Source organism: Gadus macrocephalus, chromosome 21, assembly GCF_031168955.1.
Source record: "Gadus macrocephalus chromosome 21, ASM3116895v1".
Taxonomy (NCBI): domain Eukaryota; kingdom Metazoa; phylum Chordata; class Actinopteri; order Gadiformes; family Gadidae; genus Gadus; species Gadus macrocephalus.
The window spans coordinates 918,805-931,130 of NC_082402.1; the positions used below are offsets into that span (position 1 = coordinate 918,805).

General features: G+C 45.2%; 1 protein-coding gene across 1 annotated transcript; it reads left to right on the forward strand.

Moving 5' to 3' along the window:
* The first annotated feature begins 19 nt into the window (after window positions 1-19).
* On the forward strand, window positions 20-8,699 carry LOC132450272 (uncharacterized). The gene is made up of 5 exons (XM_060042347.1): window positions 20-146; window positions 256-1,874; window positions 2,820-2,832; window positions 4,386-4,580; window positions 6,915-8,699. The coding sequence occupies exons 2-5, from the start codon at window positions 258-260 to the stop codon at window positions 8,540-8,542; spliced, it is 3,453 nt and encodes a 1,150-aa protein (XP_059898330.1). The 5' UTR covers window positions 20-146; window positions 256-257; the 3' UTR covers window positions 8,543-8,699.
* The last annotated feature ends 3,627 nt before the right edge of the window (window positions 8,700-12,326 follow it).

The window sequence follows — 12,326 nt, forward strand, 5'->3', positions numbered from 1 at the left end:
GAGCCAGGCGTTAGGGGAGGAGGGGAGAGGAGGTCATGAAACTTAGGTTAAGATAAACCAAAGCACCCGACGTGGAAGCAGTTCCCTCGTTCAGGAGAAAAATAAAACGCATTTTGAAATTCGCTGACTGACAGAACTACATCAAGGTGAGTAAAGAAGCACAACTTTGAAATAAGTTAAAACCACTTTTGCCGGTATGGAATTAAAAAAAAGAAAGGGATTGCTCAATACATAAACCTTGTCGTCTGTGTCTAGGAATGGCCTCTGCTAACACTTCCTGGTATGAAGAGAACTTTTCATGTTCCATCTGTCTGGATGTCTTCAGCAGCCCAGTTACCACACCGTGTGGACACAACTTCTGCAGAACCTGTATTACTAAGTTCTGGGATGAACAAGTCAAGTACAAATGTCCCGTTTGCAACGAGCTTTTCAACACAAGACCTGATTTACGGGTCAATATCCTCTTTTCAGAGATGGTTGATCGGTTTGGAACGTCCCTACGAGTAAAAGAGCAGCCTTGCGTTGAACCAGCAGAAGTTCCCTGTGACGTCTGTACTGGGACCCAGCTGAAGGCTGTGAAGTCCTGCCTAATGTGTCTTACCTCTTACTGCCAAACCCACCTGGAGCCACATCAGAGAGTCTCTGGCCTGAAGAAACATCGGCTGGTCGAGCCTATGGACCGTCTGGAAGACAGGATGTGTAAGAAACACAACCGACTTCTGGAGCTCTTCTGCAAGACTGAACAGGTGTGTGTGTGTCTGTTGTGCACAGTGACGGACCACAAGTCCCATCTTGTTATTCCTCTGAAGGAGGAATATGAAGTGAAGACGGCCCAGCTGGGGAAGATAGAGGCTGAAGTTAAGCAGTTGATCCAGGAGAGACAAAAGAATATTCAGGAGATTAAAGACACAGTTAAACGCAGCAAAGCAGACGCAGACAGAGAGATAGCTGATGGTGTGCAGGTCCTCACTGCTCTGATGCGCCGAATTGAAAAGTGCCGGGATGATCTCAACCAAATGGTTAAAGAGAAACTGAAATCCACAGAGAAACAAGCTGAAGACCTCATCAAAGGGCTGGAACAGGAAATAGAAGATCTGACCAATAGAAGCTCAGAGGTGAAGCAGCTCTCACACACTAAAGACCACCTCCACTTCCTCCAGGCCTTCAGATCCCTGAAGGATCCTCCACCCACCAGGGACTGGACCACGGTGGAGGTCCGTCCTCCGTCATACGTAGGGACCTTGAGGAGATCCCTGGATCAGCTGGAGGAGACACTGAACATGGAGATGAAGAAGCTGTGTGATGCTGAACTGAAGAGGGTCCAGCAGTATGAAGTGGATGTGACTCTGGATCCTGATACAGCTCATCCCAGTCTCATCCTGTCTGAGGATGGGAAACAGGTACATGATGGAGGTGTAGAGAAGAGACTCCCAGACAACCCTAAGAGATTTAAATGGCGTATGTTTGTTCTCACGAGGCAGAGCTTCTCCTCAGGGAGATTTTACTTTGAGGTCCAGGTTAAAGACAAGACTCTATGGTGGTTAGGAGTGGCCAGAGAGTCCATCGACAGAAAAGGTCTGACAGAGTGGACCCCTGAGAACGGTTACTGGACTCTTCTCAACAACAAGGATGTGTTGGTATTTGGAGATAACCCTTCTGTCCGCCCCCCTCTGAGAGCTGAGCTCCAGAAGGTGGGGGTGTTTGTTGATTATGATGAGGGTCTGCTCTCCTTCTATGATGTGGAAGCCAGGGTTCATCTCTACTCTGCTACTGGCTGCACCTTCAGTGAGCCTCTCTATCCACTCCTCCACCCAGGTCCCCGTGTTTATGAAGTTAACTCTGCCCCCCTCATCATCTCACCTGTCAATCAAACAGACTAGGACCTTTGTTTGGTAATAAAATAATCAAACGACCAAAACAACTAATGTTGTTTCCTGAATTAGAATCTCTACTATGGGAGGTCTGAGAGAACTGTATTCATATCTTACTTTTCACTGTCATCTAAGGAGTAATTCATTAAGCCACTAACACTGTACTATAAAAAATATAACCCATTATAACCTATAAGACTACAATATGTTCAATGTCTTATCAAAATATTTTTTTATAGTTTTAATTAATGACACTGAACACACTGTCAATCATGTACTGTAACATACTCAGTATAATTAATTTTAACAAATAGTAATATTCCTTTCTTTTTTTAAATCATGTATGACAACACGATACAATGTTTGTAAACTTTTGAGTTTTGAATAAAAATGTGCTAAAAGTAGAATGGGGACATCTTCTGTGGAATAGTTACATTCTCAGTACAATATGTATTCACTAGAATAGGTACCTTCTCAGTACAATATGTATTCAGTAGAATAGATACATTCTCAGAACGTATTCAGTGGAATGGGTACATTATCAGTACAATATGTGTTCAGTGGAATAGGTACAATCTCAGTACAATGTGTATTCAATAGATTAGGTACTTTTTCAGTGGGATAAAACAAAAACAACTGTGTTGCCCAAAACCATTTTACACATGATGGGATTCAAGGGAAGATTAAAATCCCATAATAAGTTTATAACTGCACACGTTTGTAGCTGATGAGCCAGTCAATGACTTTTAATGTCCACCTTACAACAACCCAACAAGTGCAACACACTTACACAAAGCTCACAGTGACTATACGTAAAGATTCCCCCGATATGTGTGAGTATCTTGACTTTGTCTAGTCAGCTCCCCTCTCCATCCTCTCCTCTTAGTTTCTCCTCTCTCCTTCCTCTCTTCTCTTCCTCCTCTCTCCTATCTCTCCTCTCCTCTCTAGCTCATCCAGGATTGTGTTTATCATTGTTATGCATCAAAATGATGTGTGTTCAAACTGCAACGGTAAGCATATTTTGATTTGTTTAGTCAAATATTGTTCAGTACATGTCAGCGTGGGAGTGTGTGTGGAGGACGGCCGGTTGAAGCAGCCTCACCTCCTGAGTCTGATTGGACTCTGGGGCTTGGTGAGGGACACACCTGTTGCTCATTGAGTAATCAGTGCGCACAGGTTAAGGCCACGTTTATACGTAGCAGGGTATTTATAGAAACAAATATTTCCCCCCACTCCGTTTTCAAAAATAACATTGTGCACACAGCATCGTTTTCAAAAAAGTTGTCGTTTACATCAAAACGCATAAATACGCCGTCGAGCGCCATTATAACTATACCAAACGTATGGGCGGCAGTCTAGTAGAGCTTAGATCGGGCCCATAAAATCAAGCCCGACCCGGCCTGAGCCCGTGCACGTTCTGTCCGCGCCCGACCCGACACATTAACCGTAATTATGAGCCCGAGCCCCATTTCAACCAGACTTTTTTTTTTTAATACATATGTAACTTTGTACACATTTGTTACTAGGCCTACTCTGCTAAATATATATGTAAGGGATAATGTATAGAACGCCGGTCATTATCGGGAAAATAAGCCCCGACAGCGCGGACAGTACGCCGACCGACGCGCAGCGAAGACGTCGCTTAGCAACGGAAGACGCTGGGGTTGACAAGTCACCGGACTACTACCCATGCAAGTGAACGGAGCGTTCCACGGCATTGAGAAGACCCATGTAATAAAGGCCTATAATATTTCTGTTTATGGCATAGATTTCTCCTCAGATTAGGCCAATAAACCAATGAGAAAAAAATTAAATTAAATCATCGATCAAAGGCCCGGCCCGAGGATAGTGGTGGGAAATATTGGCCGGGTCGGCTCGGGCTCGGGCAGAGAATCTAAACTCTAGTAGGGAGAAGGATAAAGCCATGCAAGCCAATCAGAATCCTCAGAATCAACAACGAATAACACGAGCGTCTTCCTGTAGCAAACAAACTGTAAACATAGGGCGCTCATATGACGTTAAGCATTTCCTTGCGCATAAGGTGACGCTTCAGAACCTAAAACCCTGTTTCTCCCCGTTGACACGACAATACAAAACCGGCGTTTTCAGAAATCTCCACTTTGGCCAGAGTTTTTAGAAATGATCGTTTTCTGTGATAAAAACTGCGTTTTCGTGTAAATGAGAGGCCAAACCGCGTGGAAATATCAGCGTTTTCCCTTCGTGTAAACGGGGCCTCAATCTGCCGTTTAAAGAACCCTTCATACACAAGTAGTACTGCAAGGCCAGTGGCAAACAGTGGAAACAAAGTCAGCAGAGCTGCTCATGTAACTCTTAGCCTAGGGTGACCAGACGTCCCCGGTCTCAGTGGCCTGTCCCTACTGTTGTCCCGGTCTCAGTGACCTGTCCCTACTGCTGTCCCGGTCTCAGTGACCTGTCCCTACTGCTGTCCCGGTCTCAGTGACCTGTCCCTACTGCTGTCTCAGTGACCTGTCCCTACTGCTGTCCCGGTCTCAGTGACCTGTCCTGGTCTCAGTGACCTGTCCCTACTGCTGTCCCCGGTCTCAGTGACCTGTCCGTACTGCTGTCCCGGTCTCAGTGACCTGTCCCCGGTCTCAGTGACCTGTCCCTACTGCTGTCCCGGTCTCAGTGACCTGTCCCTACTGCTGTCCCCGGTCTCAGTGACCTGTCCCTACTGCTGTCCCGGTCTCAGTGACCTGTCCCTACTGCTGTCCCCGGTTTTCACTGTCACTGAAAGATCTGACATTGGAATAAAGGAAAAAATTAAAAGGCGAAAATGTTAAACGACAAGTATAGTTGCGCCCCTAGTCACGCAGACTAAAGCCAGTCAGAACCAGTGGCGCTCAGAGCAGAGCTCAGAGCAGAATGCCCGTCTAGAATGCCCGTCTAGAATGCCCATATATCTGGTATTTTGATTGGTGGAGGAGCTGCATCTTCCCTTCACGAGAGGCAGCTGCAGGTACGCGATTCTTTCATGGCATTCATGCCTCCATTCAACCAGTCGGTGTTTCACACCCACTTGTACATGTAAATTACATTGACTAAAGATGAATCGGTGGATGGCATGAGACAGGTCCCAGACTCCTCATTACTGTGCTGTCCACGCATAATACATTGGGCTAGGTAAATCAGCTGTAAGGTATTTTGGGCTTCTTTTATAATTTTTAGTTTATAATTCAATTATTTCAAGTTAGGGACCATTAACAATAATATCGTACAACAAGAGGAGATATATCATGCCAGGTTGTTGGCCTAGCTGTTTGCTATTTTCCACCCACATCAAGGGAAAACAGTTTAAACCAACTTAAAACCATATATTCTTTAAAACCATATACCCTCAAGTTGTCATTCAACATGAACTGTGGCATTTTCCATTTAAAAGCCTTCCCCAAATCTTGTGAAGATCCTATGGTGCAAGGAGGAGGCCTCAGTTTGGGTGAAGTGTCTGGCTGATCCCTGTTTATTACAGATGGTTTTATGGATGTTCTTGATCTCAGCTACTTTGATCAGAGAAAAAGAACGAATAATCAATTCCTTTGCAATTTAGGTGTAATAGGGTGAGAGAAACTGCTTTATGAATGGTAAGGGCAGTGTCCCCGTTTTATTTTTTCAAAGACAAAAACAATAAATGTTTTGCAGGTTTTTACGTCTCTGAACCGAAAATGTCCCCGGATTTTGTCTCAGAAATCGGGTCACCTTAGCTAAGAGTGGACGTTATCGGGAAACCGGGCACAGCACATTAGTATACGGTGGAAAAATAAAATAAAAAATAAACACCTTGGTCGCCCTAGGGGCGATCGCCTGGAGTGGCGAAGACACACCCTTTCTCATAGGTCTCATATGGGACCTATGAGATCGAAAAACATGTATGGGTTTCAATGGAGAGAAAGTAATTATCTTCGGGTCCCAGTCTTTATTTGCCCCGGATTACACATAAATTGTTTGTGGATTTAAATGATAATTTTTCATGCAAAGTTTGATAATGTTATTTTTTTTCCCCAGGGGGAGGATAAAAGCATCAAAAGAGGTGAAAACCATTATAAGTCGGGGCATGTGGAGAGTTTCAGTTATGCCGGTGGGGAGACTGTCGGTCTTGTCCACGCCAGTCGCAGGGAGCGTGACGGCACATACGAGACGTGTAGTCTTTCTCATTGTGTTTTCTCTACAGCCTATAACTGAAAGATTGCACAATAAACGGTCAAACTCTTGACATGAAAAATTAACATTTAAATCCACAAACAACATATGCGTAATCCGCGGCATATAAAGACTGGGACCAGAAGATAATTACGTTCTCTCCATTAAACCCATACATATTTTTCGATCTCATAGGTCCCATGGGCTCTACCGGAAAGGGCGTGACTTCGCCGTTCTATGCATCCATCGCTCTGCACGAGACGTGAGTTATTCTCCTTCTTCTTTCATGTGATTGTGCGCGTGCACATCGGGGAGAGTTCATACAGCAGCGCCAATAGCTTTCTGTTTTCTTTTCTTTGCTCTCTGTCTGCGTTTGTTGAGAATTGGATCGGGGTTGGATAGAAAGTATTCGGGGAACACCCGGAAACCCGGGTCGATCAACACCAATGAATCCCAGTTACAGTCGCAAATCACAGCTAAATCCCCACAATGTCTCTGGTTTTGCCCCTGCTCTCTTTTAACTCCAGAAAGAAGAGAGCACACATCAGCGCATTTGAAGAGGCCAACACAGTGCATTAATTCATTGCAGCGGTTGCGGCCATGAGTCCTGGGGGCGGAGCCAATGGTTAGGGGAGGAGCCAGGCGTTAGGGGAGGAGGGGAGAAGACGACGAAACGAAACTTAAGTTAAACCTGAGCCCCCGACGTGGAAGCAGTTCTCTCGTTCAGGAGAAAAATAAAACGCATTTTGAAATACGCTGACTGACAGAACTACATCAAGGTGAGCAAAGAAGCACAACTTTGAAAGAAGTTATAACCACTTTTGCCGTTATGGAATTTAAAAAAAGAACGGGATTGCTCAATACATAAACCTTGTCGTCTGTGTCTAGGAATGGCCTCTGCTAACACCTCCTGGCCTGAAGAGAACTTTTCATGTTCCATCTGTCTGGATGTGTTCAGCAGCCCAGTTTCCACACCATGTGGACACAACTTCTGCAGAACCTGTATTACTAAGTTCTGGGATGAACAAGTCAAGTACAAATGTCCCATTTGCAACGAGCTTTTCAACACAAGACCTGATTTACGGGTCAATATCCTCTTTTCAGAGATGGTTGATCGGTTTGGAACGTCCGTACGGGTAAAAGAGCAGCCTTGTGTTGAACCAGGAGAAGTTCCCTGCGACGTCTGTACTGGGACCCATCTGAAGGCCGTGAAGTCCTGCCTAATGTGTCTTACCTCTTACTGCCAAACCCACCTGGAGCCACACCATAGAGTCGCAGGCCTGAAGAAACATCGGCTGGTCGAGCCTATGGACCGTCTGGAAGACAGGATGTGTAAGAAACACGACCGACTTCTGGAGCTCTTCTGCCAGACTGAACAGGTGTGTGTGTGTCGGTTCTGCACAGAGACGGACCACAAGTCCCATCCTGTTATACCTCTAAAGGAGGAATATGAAGTGAAGACGGCCCAGCTGGGGAAGATAGAGGCTGAAGTTAAGCAGTTGATCCAGGAGAGACAAAAGAATATTCAGGAGATTAAAGACACAGTTAAACGCATCAAAGCAGACGCAGACAGAGAGATAGCTGATGGTGTGCAGGTCCTCACTGCTCTGATGCGCCGCATTGAAAAGTGCCAGGATGATCTCAACCAAATGGTTAAAGAGAAACTGAAATCCACAGAGAAACAAGCTGAAGACCTCATCAAAGAGCTGGAGCAGGAAATAGAAGATCTGACCAATAGAAGCTCAGAGGTGAAGCGGCTCTCACACACTGAAGACCACCTCCACTTCCTCCAGGCCTTCAGATCCCTGAAGGATCCTCCACCCACCAGGGACTGGACCACGGTGGAGGTCCGTCCTCCGTCATACGTAGGGACCTTGAGGAGATCCCTGGATCAGCTGGAGGAGACACTGAACATGGAGATGAAGAAGCTGCGTGATGCTGAACTGAAGAGGTTCCAGCAGTATGAAGTAGATGTGACTCTGGATCCTGATACAGCTTATCCCAGGTTCATCCTGTCTGAGGATGGGAAACAAGTACATGATGGAGGTGTAGAGAAGAGACTCCCAGACAACCCTAAGAGATTTAAATGGCGTATTTTTGTTCTCACGAGGCAGAGCTTCTCCTCAGGGAGATTTTACTTTGAGGTCCAGGTTAAAGACAAGACTGCATGGTGGTTAGGAGTGGTCAGAGAGTCTATCGACAGAAAAGTTCTGACATGGGGGACCCCTGGGACGGGTTACTGGACTCTTTCCTACTACAATGATGGGTTGGTGTTTAAAGATAACCCTTCTGTCTGTGTCCCTCTGAGAGCTGAGCTCCAGAAGGTGGGGGTGTTTGTTGATTATGATGAGGGTCTGCTCTCCTTCTATGATGTGGAAGCCAGGGTTCATCTCTACTCTGCTACTGGCTGCACCTTCACTGAGCCTCTCTATCCATTCCTCAGCCCAGGCCTCCGTGATTATCAAGGTAACAACTCTGCCCCCCTCATCATCTCACCTGTCAATCAAACAGACTAGGACCTTTGTTTGGTAATAAAATAATCAAACGACCAAAACAACTAATGTTGTTTCCTGAATTAGAATCTCTACTATGGGAGGTCTGAGAGAACTGTATTCATATCTTACTTTTCACTGTCATTTAACAAGGAATAATTCATTAAGCCAGGAACACTGTGCTATAAAAAATATAACCCATTATAACCTATAATGCCGCGTTTCCACTGCAGGGTGCGGAACGGATCGGATCGCAAAGGTGCGGGTCGGATCGCGTTTCCACCGCCAAAAGTGGGCGTGACCCGGACTTTGCCGTACCCGTTCCGACCCCATTCTAGGGACTCCTCCGTTGCGGTACCCAAAACGAGACCAGACGCCTGAAAGGGTACCCTGGAATTCTAGCTACACCCCCCCTCCGTTGATTGGTCGACAGAATCGTCACATCCGGGTGACGCGGGGATAAAAACAAACAAACAGTAGCCTCGAGGTATTATTCTTTACAATTAACATGTCGCGTAAAAAGCTTGCTTGGGCGAACAAGGAGGTGGAGACGTTCGTCTGCATTCTTGCGGAGGAAGACGTTGTTTACGATGTTTACGTAGCTGCCGCGGCGATTGACATCCGGCCTACCACCAAGGGTACTGTCGGCAGTGGAAACGCGACCTCGGAACTGAGCTGGGCTATACTGCCCCCTCCCTACCGCCCCTTTGCGATCCGATCCGTTCCGCACCCTGCAGTGGAAACGCGGCATAAGACTACACTATAATGTTCAATGTCTTTTATCTGAATATTTCTTTTATAGTTTTAATTAATGACACCGAACACACTGTCAATCATGTACTGTAACATAGTCGGTATAATTAATTTTAACAAATAGTAATATTCCTTTATTTTTTTAATCATGTATGAAAATACAATGTTTATAAACTTTTGAGTTTTGAATAAAAATGTACTAAAAGTAGAATGGGGACATCTTTTGTGGAATAGGTACATTCTCAGTACAATATATAATCAGTGGAACCGGTACATTCTCAGTACAATACGTATTCAGTGGAATAGGTACATTATCAGAAAGTATTCAGTGGAAAGGGTACATTATCAGTACAATATGTGTTCAGTGAAATAGATATATTATCAGAACAATATGTATTCAGTAGAATAGGTACATTCTCAGTACAATATGTATTCAGTGGAATAGGTACATTCTTAGTACAATATGTATTCAGTGGAATAGGTACATTCTCAGAGGAATAGGTACAATCTCAGTACAATGTGTATTCAATAGATTAGGTACTTTTTCAGTGGGATAAAACAAAAACAACTGTTGCCTGAAACCATTTTACACATGATGGGATTTAAGGAAAGATTAAAATCCCATAATAAGTTTATAACTGCACACGTTTGTAGCTGATGAGCCAGTCAATGACTTTTAATGTCCACCTTACAACAACCCAACAAGTGGAATGCACTTACACAAAGCTCACACTGACTACATGTAAAGATTCCCCCAATGTGTGTGAGTATCTTGACTTTGTCTTGTCGGCTCCCCTCTCCATCCTCTCCTCTTAGTCTCTCCTCTCTCCTTCCTCTCTCTTCTCTTTCTCCTCTCTACTATCTCTGCTCTCCTTTCTAGCTCATCCAGGATTGTGTTTATCATTGTTACGCATCAAAGTGATGTGTGTTCAAACTGCAACGGTAAGCATATGTTGATTTGTTTAGTCAAATGTTGTTCAGTCCATGTCAGCGTGGGAGTGTGTGTGGAGGACGGCTGGTTGAAGCAGCCTCACCTGCTGAGTCTGATTGGACTCTGGGGCTTGGTGAGGGACACACCTGTTGCTCATTGAGTAATCAGTGCGCACAGGTTAAACCAGCCGTTTAAGGAACCCTTTAAGTAGTACTGCAAGGCCATGGCCAGTGGCAAACACCTTAGATAATCTAGATGTTGGTGAGCCCCGAACTGAACCTTGTTTCCCCAGAGGTTGAGATAGATGCCTATTTGGTTTGTAACGGGTTATTTTAGTGGAGTTCACCCTTGAATTAGTTGATAACGGGACAGTCGTGGCCTCTAGAGTAGGTCTACCTTGACTACCGAAGTACTATCGGCCACCCTTTACATAAGCATTAGTATTTAGTACAACAGCGTCCCCTGCTGGACAGCAGCTGCTATCTCCTGATTCATTATTAAATCACGTTTCTAATACTCAGGCCTAGACTCTGTCCATGCAAGTGAACGGAGCGTTCACTCTTCGTCATAACTATCAAACCAAACATCCTTCACATTCACCGAGCGAACATTATGAGAGTAAAATGCACATTTCTCGCTAGAAATGTTTCCATAAACGCATTTAATGGCGTAACTATGTTACTATTTCCACTCAGAATAAAGAAAGTTGCCGGCCGTGGCTGCCATGGACATGGCTGCTCTGGAGTCCGAGGTAGGAAACCCAAACGCCGCCGTGTTTGGGTGATAGAGTTTAGATCGGGTTAGATTAAATAATCTCGGATATAAATAACAATAATCGGGTTAAATAACTTCACATGGTGTGTCTGGTGTGTTTCCAGCATTCGTAGTGTTGATCAGCAGATATATAGTCCGCCAAGACGTTGAGGTTGCTTAGTAACCAGAGACTCTGTCCATGCAAGTGAACGGAGCGTTCCCTCTTCGTCATAACTATCAAACCAAACATCCTTCACATTCACCGAGCGAACATTATGAAAGTAAAATGCACATTTCTCGCTAAAAATGTTTCCATAAAAGCATTTAATGGCGTAACTATGTTACTATTTCCACACAGAATAAAGAAAGATGTCGGCCGTATGCTTCTGTCCAAGCTCACTACTCTCTGCCAGTGACGTCGGGTCAAGCTCAACGCTGATTGGCTATTGCGGCGCGTATGAGCGTAAAAAGTTCGATTTTTTTAACTCCTCGCGTACATGTACGCGCGTGTATGTGCGCGCGTATATATACGCGCGTATATGTACGCGCCTCATACGCCCCTACAGCGAGTAAAATGTTGCTTGGTACGCATGATACGCGTGTACGCACCTCATACGCGCGTAAACCAATGCTTCCCTATGGAAAAATTGCCGATTTTATACGCGTGGTACGCAGGTAACGCGTTTGGTGTGGCCGTACCTTTAAGGTGCGAACACACCAAGCGCGTACCTCGCGTACCATGTACGTGCGTAACGCAGCGAAAATGTTGCTTGACCATTTTGTGTAAAAAATGGTCAGATACGCGCGTACGCATACGCGCGTAGATGAGACCGCCCAAAACTCCCCCCCCCCCCCCCCCCCCAGCCTGTGGCTGCGCTGGATTTAGGAGTCCGAGGAAGGAAACCCAAACGGCGCCGTGTTTGGATGGATGATAGAGCTTGGATCGGGTTAGATTAAATAATCTCTGATATAAATAACAATAATCGGGTTAAATAACTTCACATGGTGTGTCTGGTGTGTTTCCAGCATTCGTAGTGTTGATCAGCAGAGAAATAGTCCTCCAAGACGTTGAGGTTGCTTAGCAATCAGAGACTCTGTCCATGCAAGTGAACGGAGCGTTCACTCTTCGTCATAACTATCAAACCAAACATCCTTCACATTCACCGAGCGAACATTATGAGAGTAAAATGCACATTTCTCGCTAGAAATGTTTCCATAAACGCATTTAATGGCGTAACTATGTTACTATTTCCACTCAGAATAAAGAAAGTTGCCGGCCGTGGCTGCCATGGACATGGCTGCTCTGGAGTCCGAGGTAGGAAACCCAAACGCCGCCGTGTTTGGGTGATAGAGTTTAGATCGGGTTAGATT

Coding starts and splice junctions, on each gene's coding strand:
- LOC132450272 (XM_060042347.1), top strand. CDS start 258: ATGGCCTCTGCTAACACTTCCTGGTATGAAGAGAACTTTTCATGTTCC. Junction 4,581..6,914: donor CTACTGCTGTCCCGGTCTCA/GTGACCTGTCCC, acceptor GTCTGTGTCTAG/GAATGGCCTCTGCTAACACC.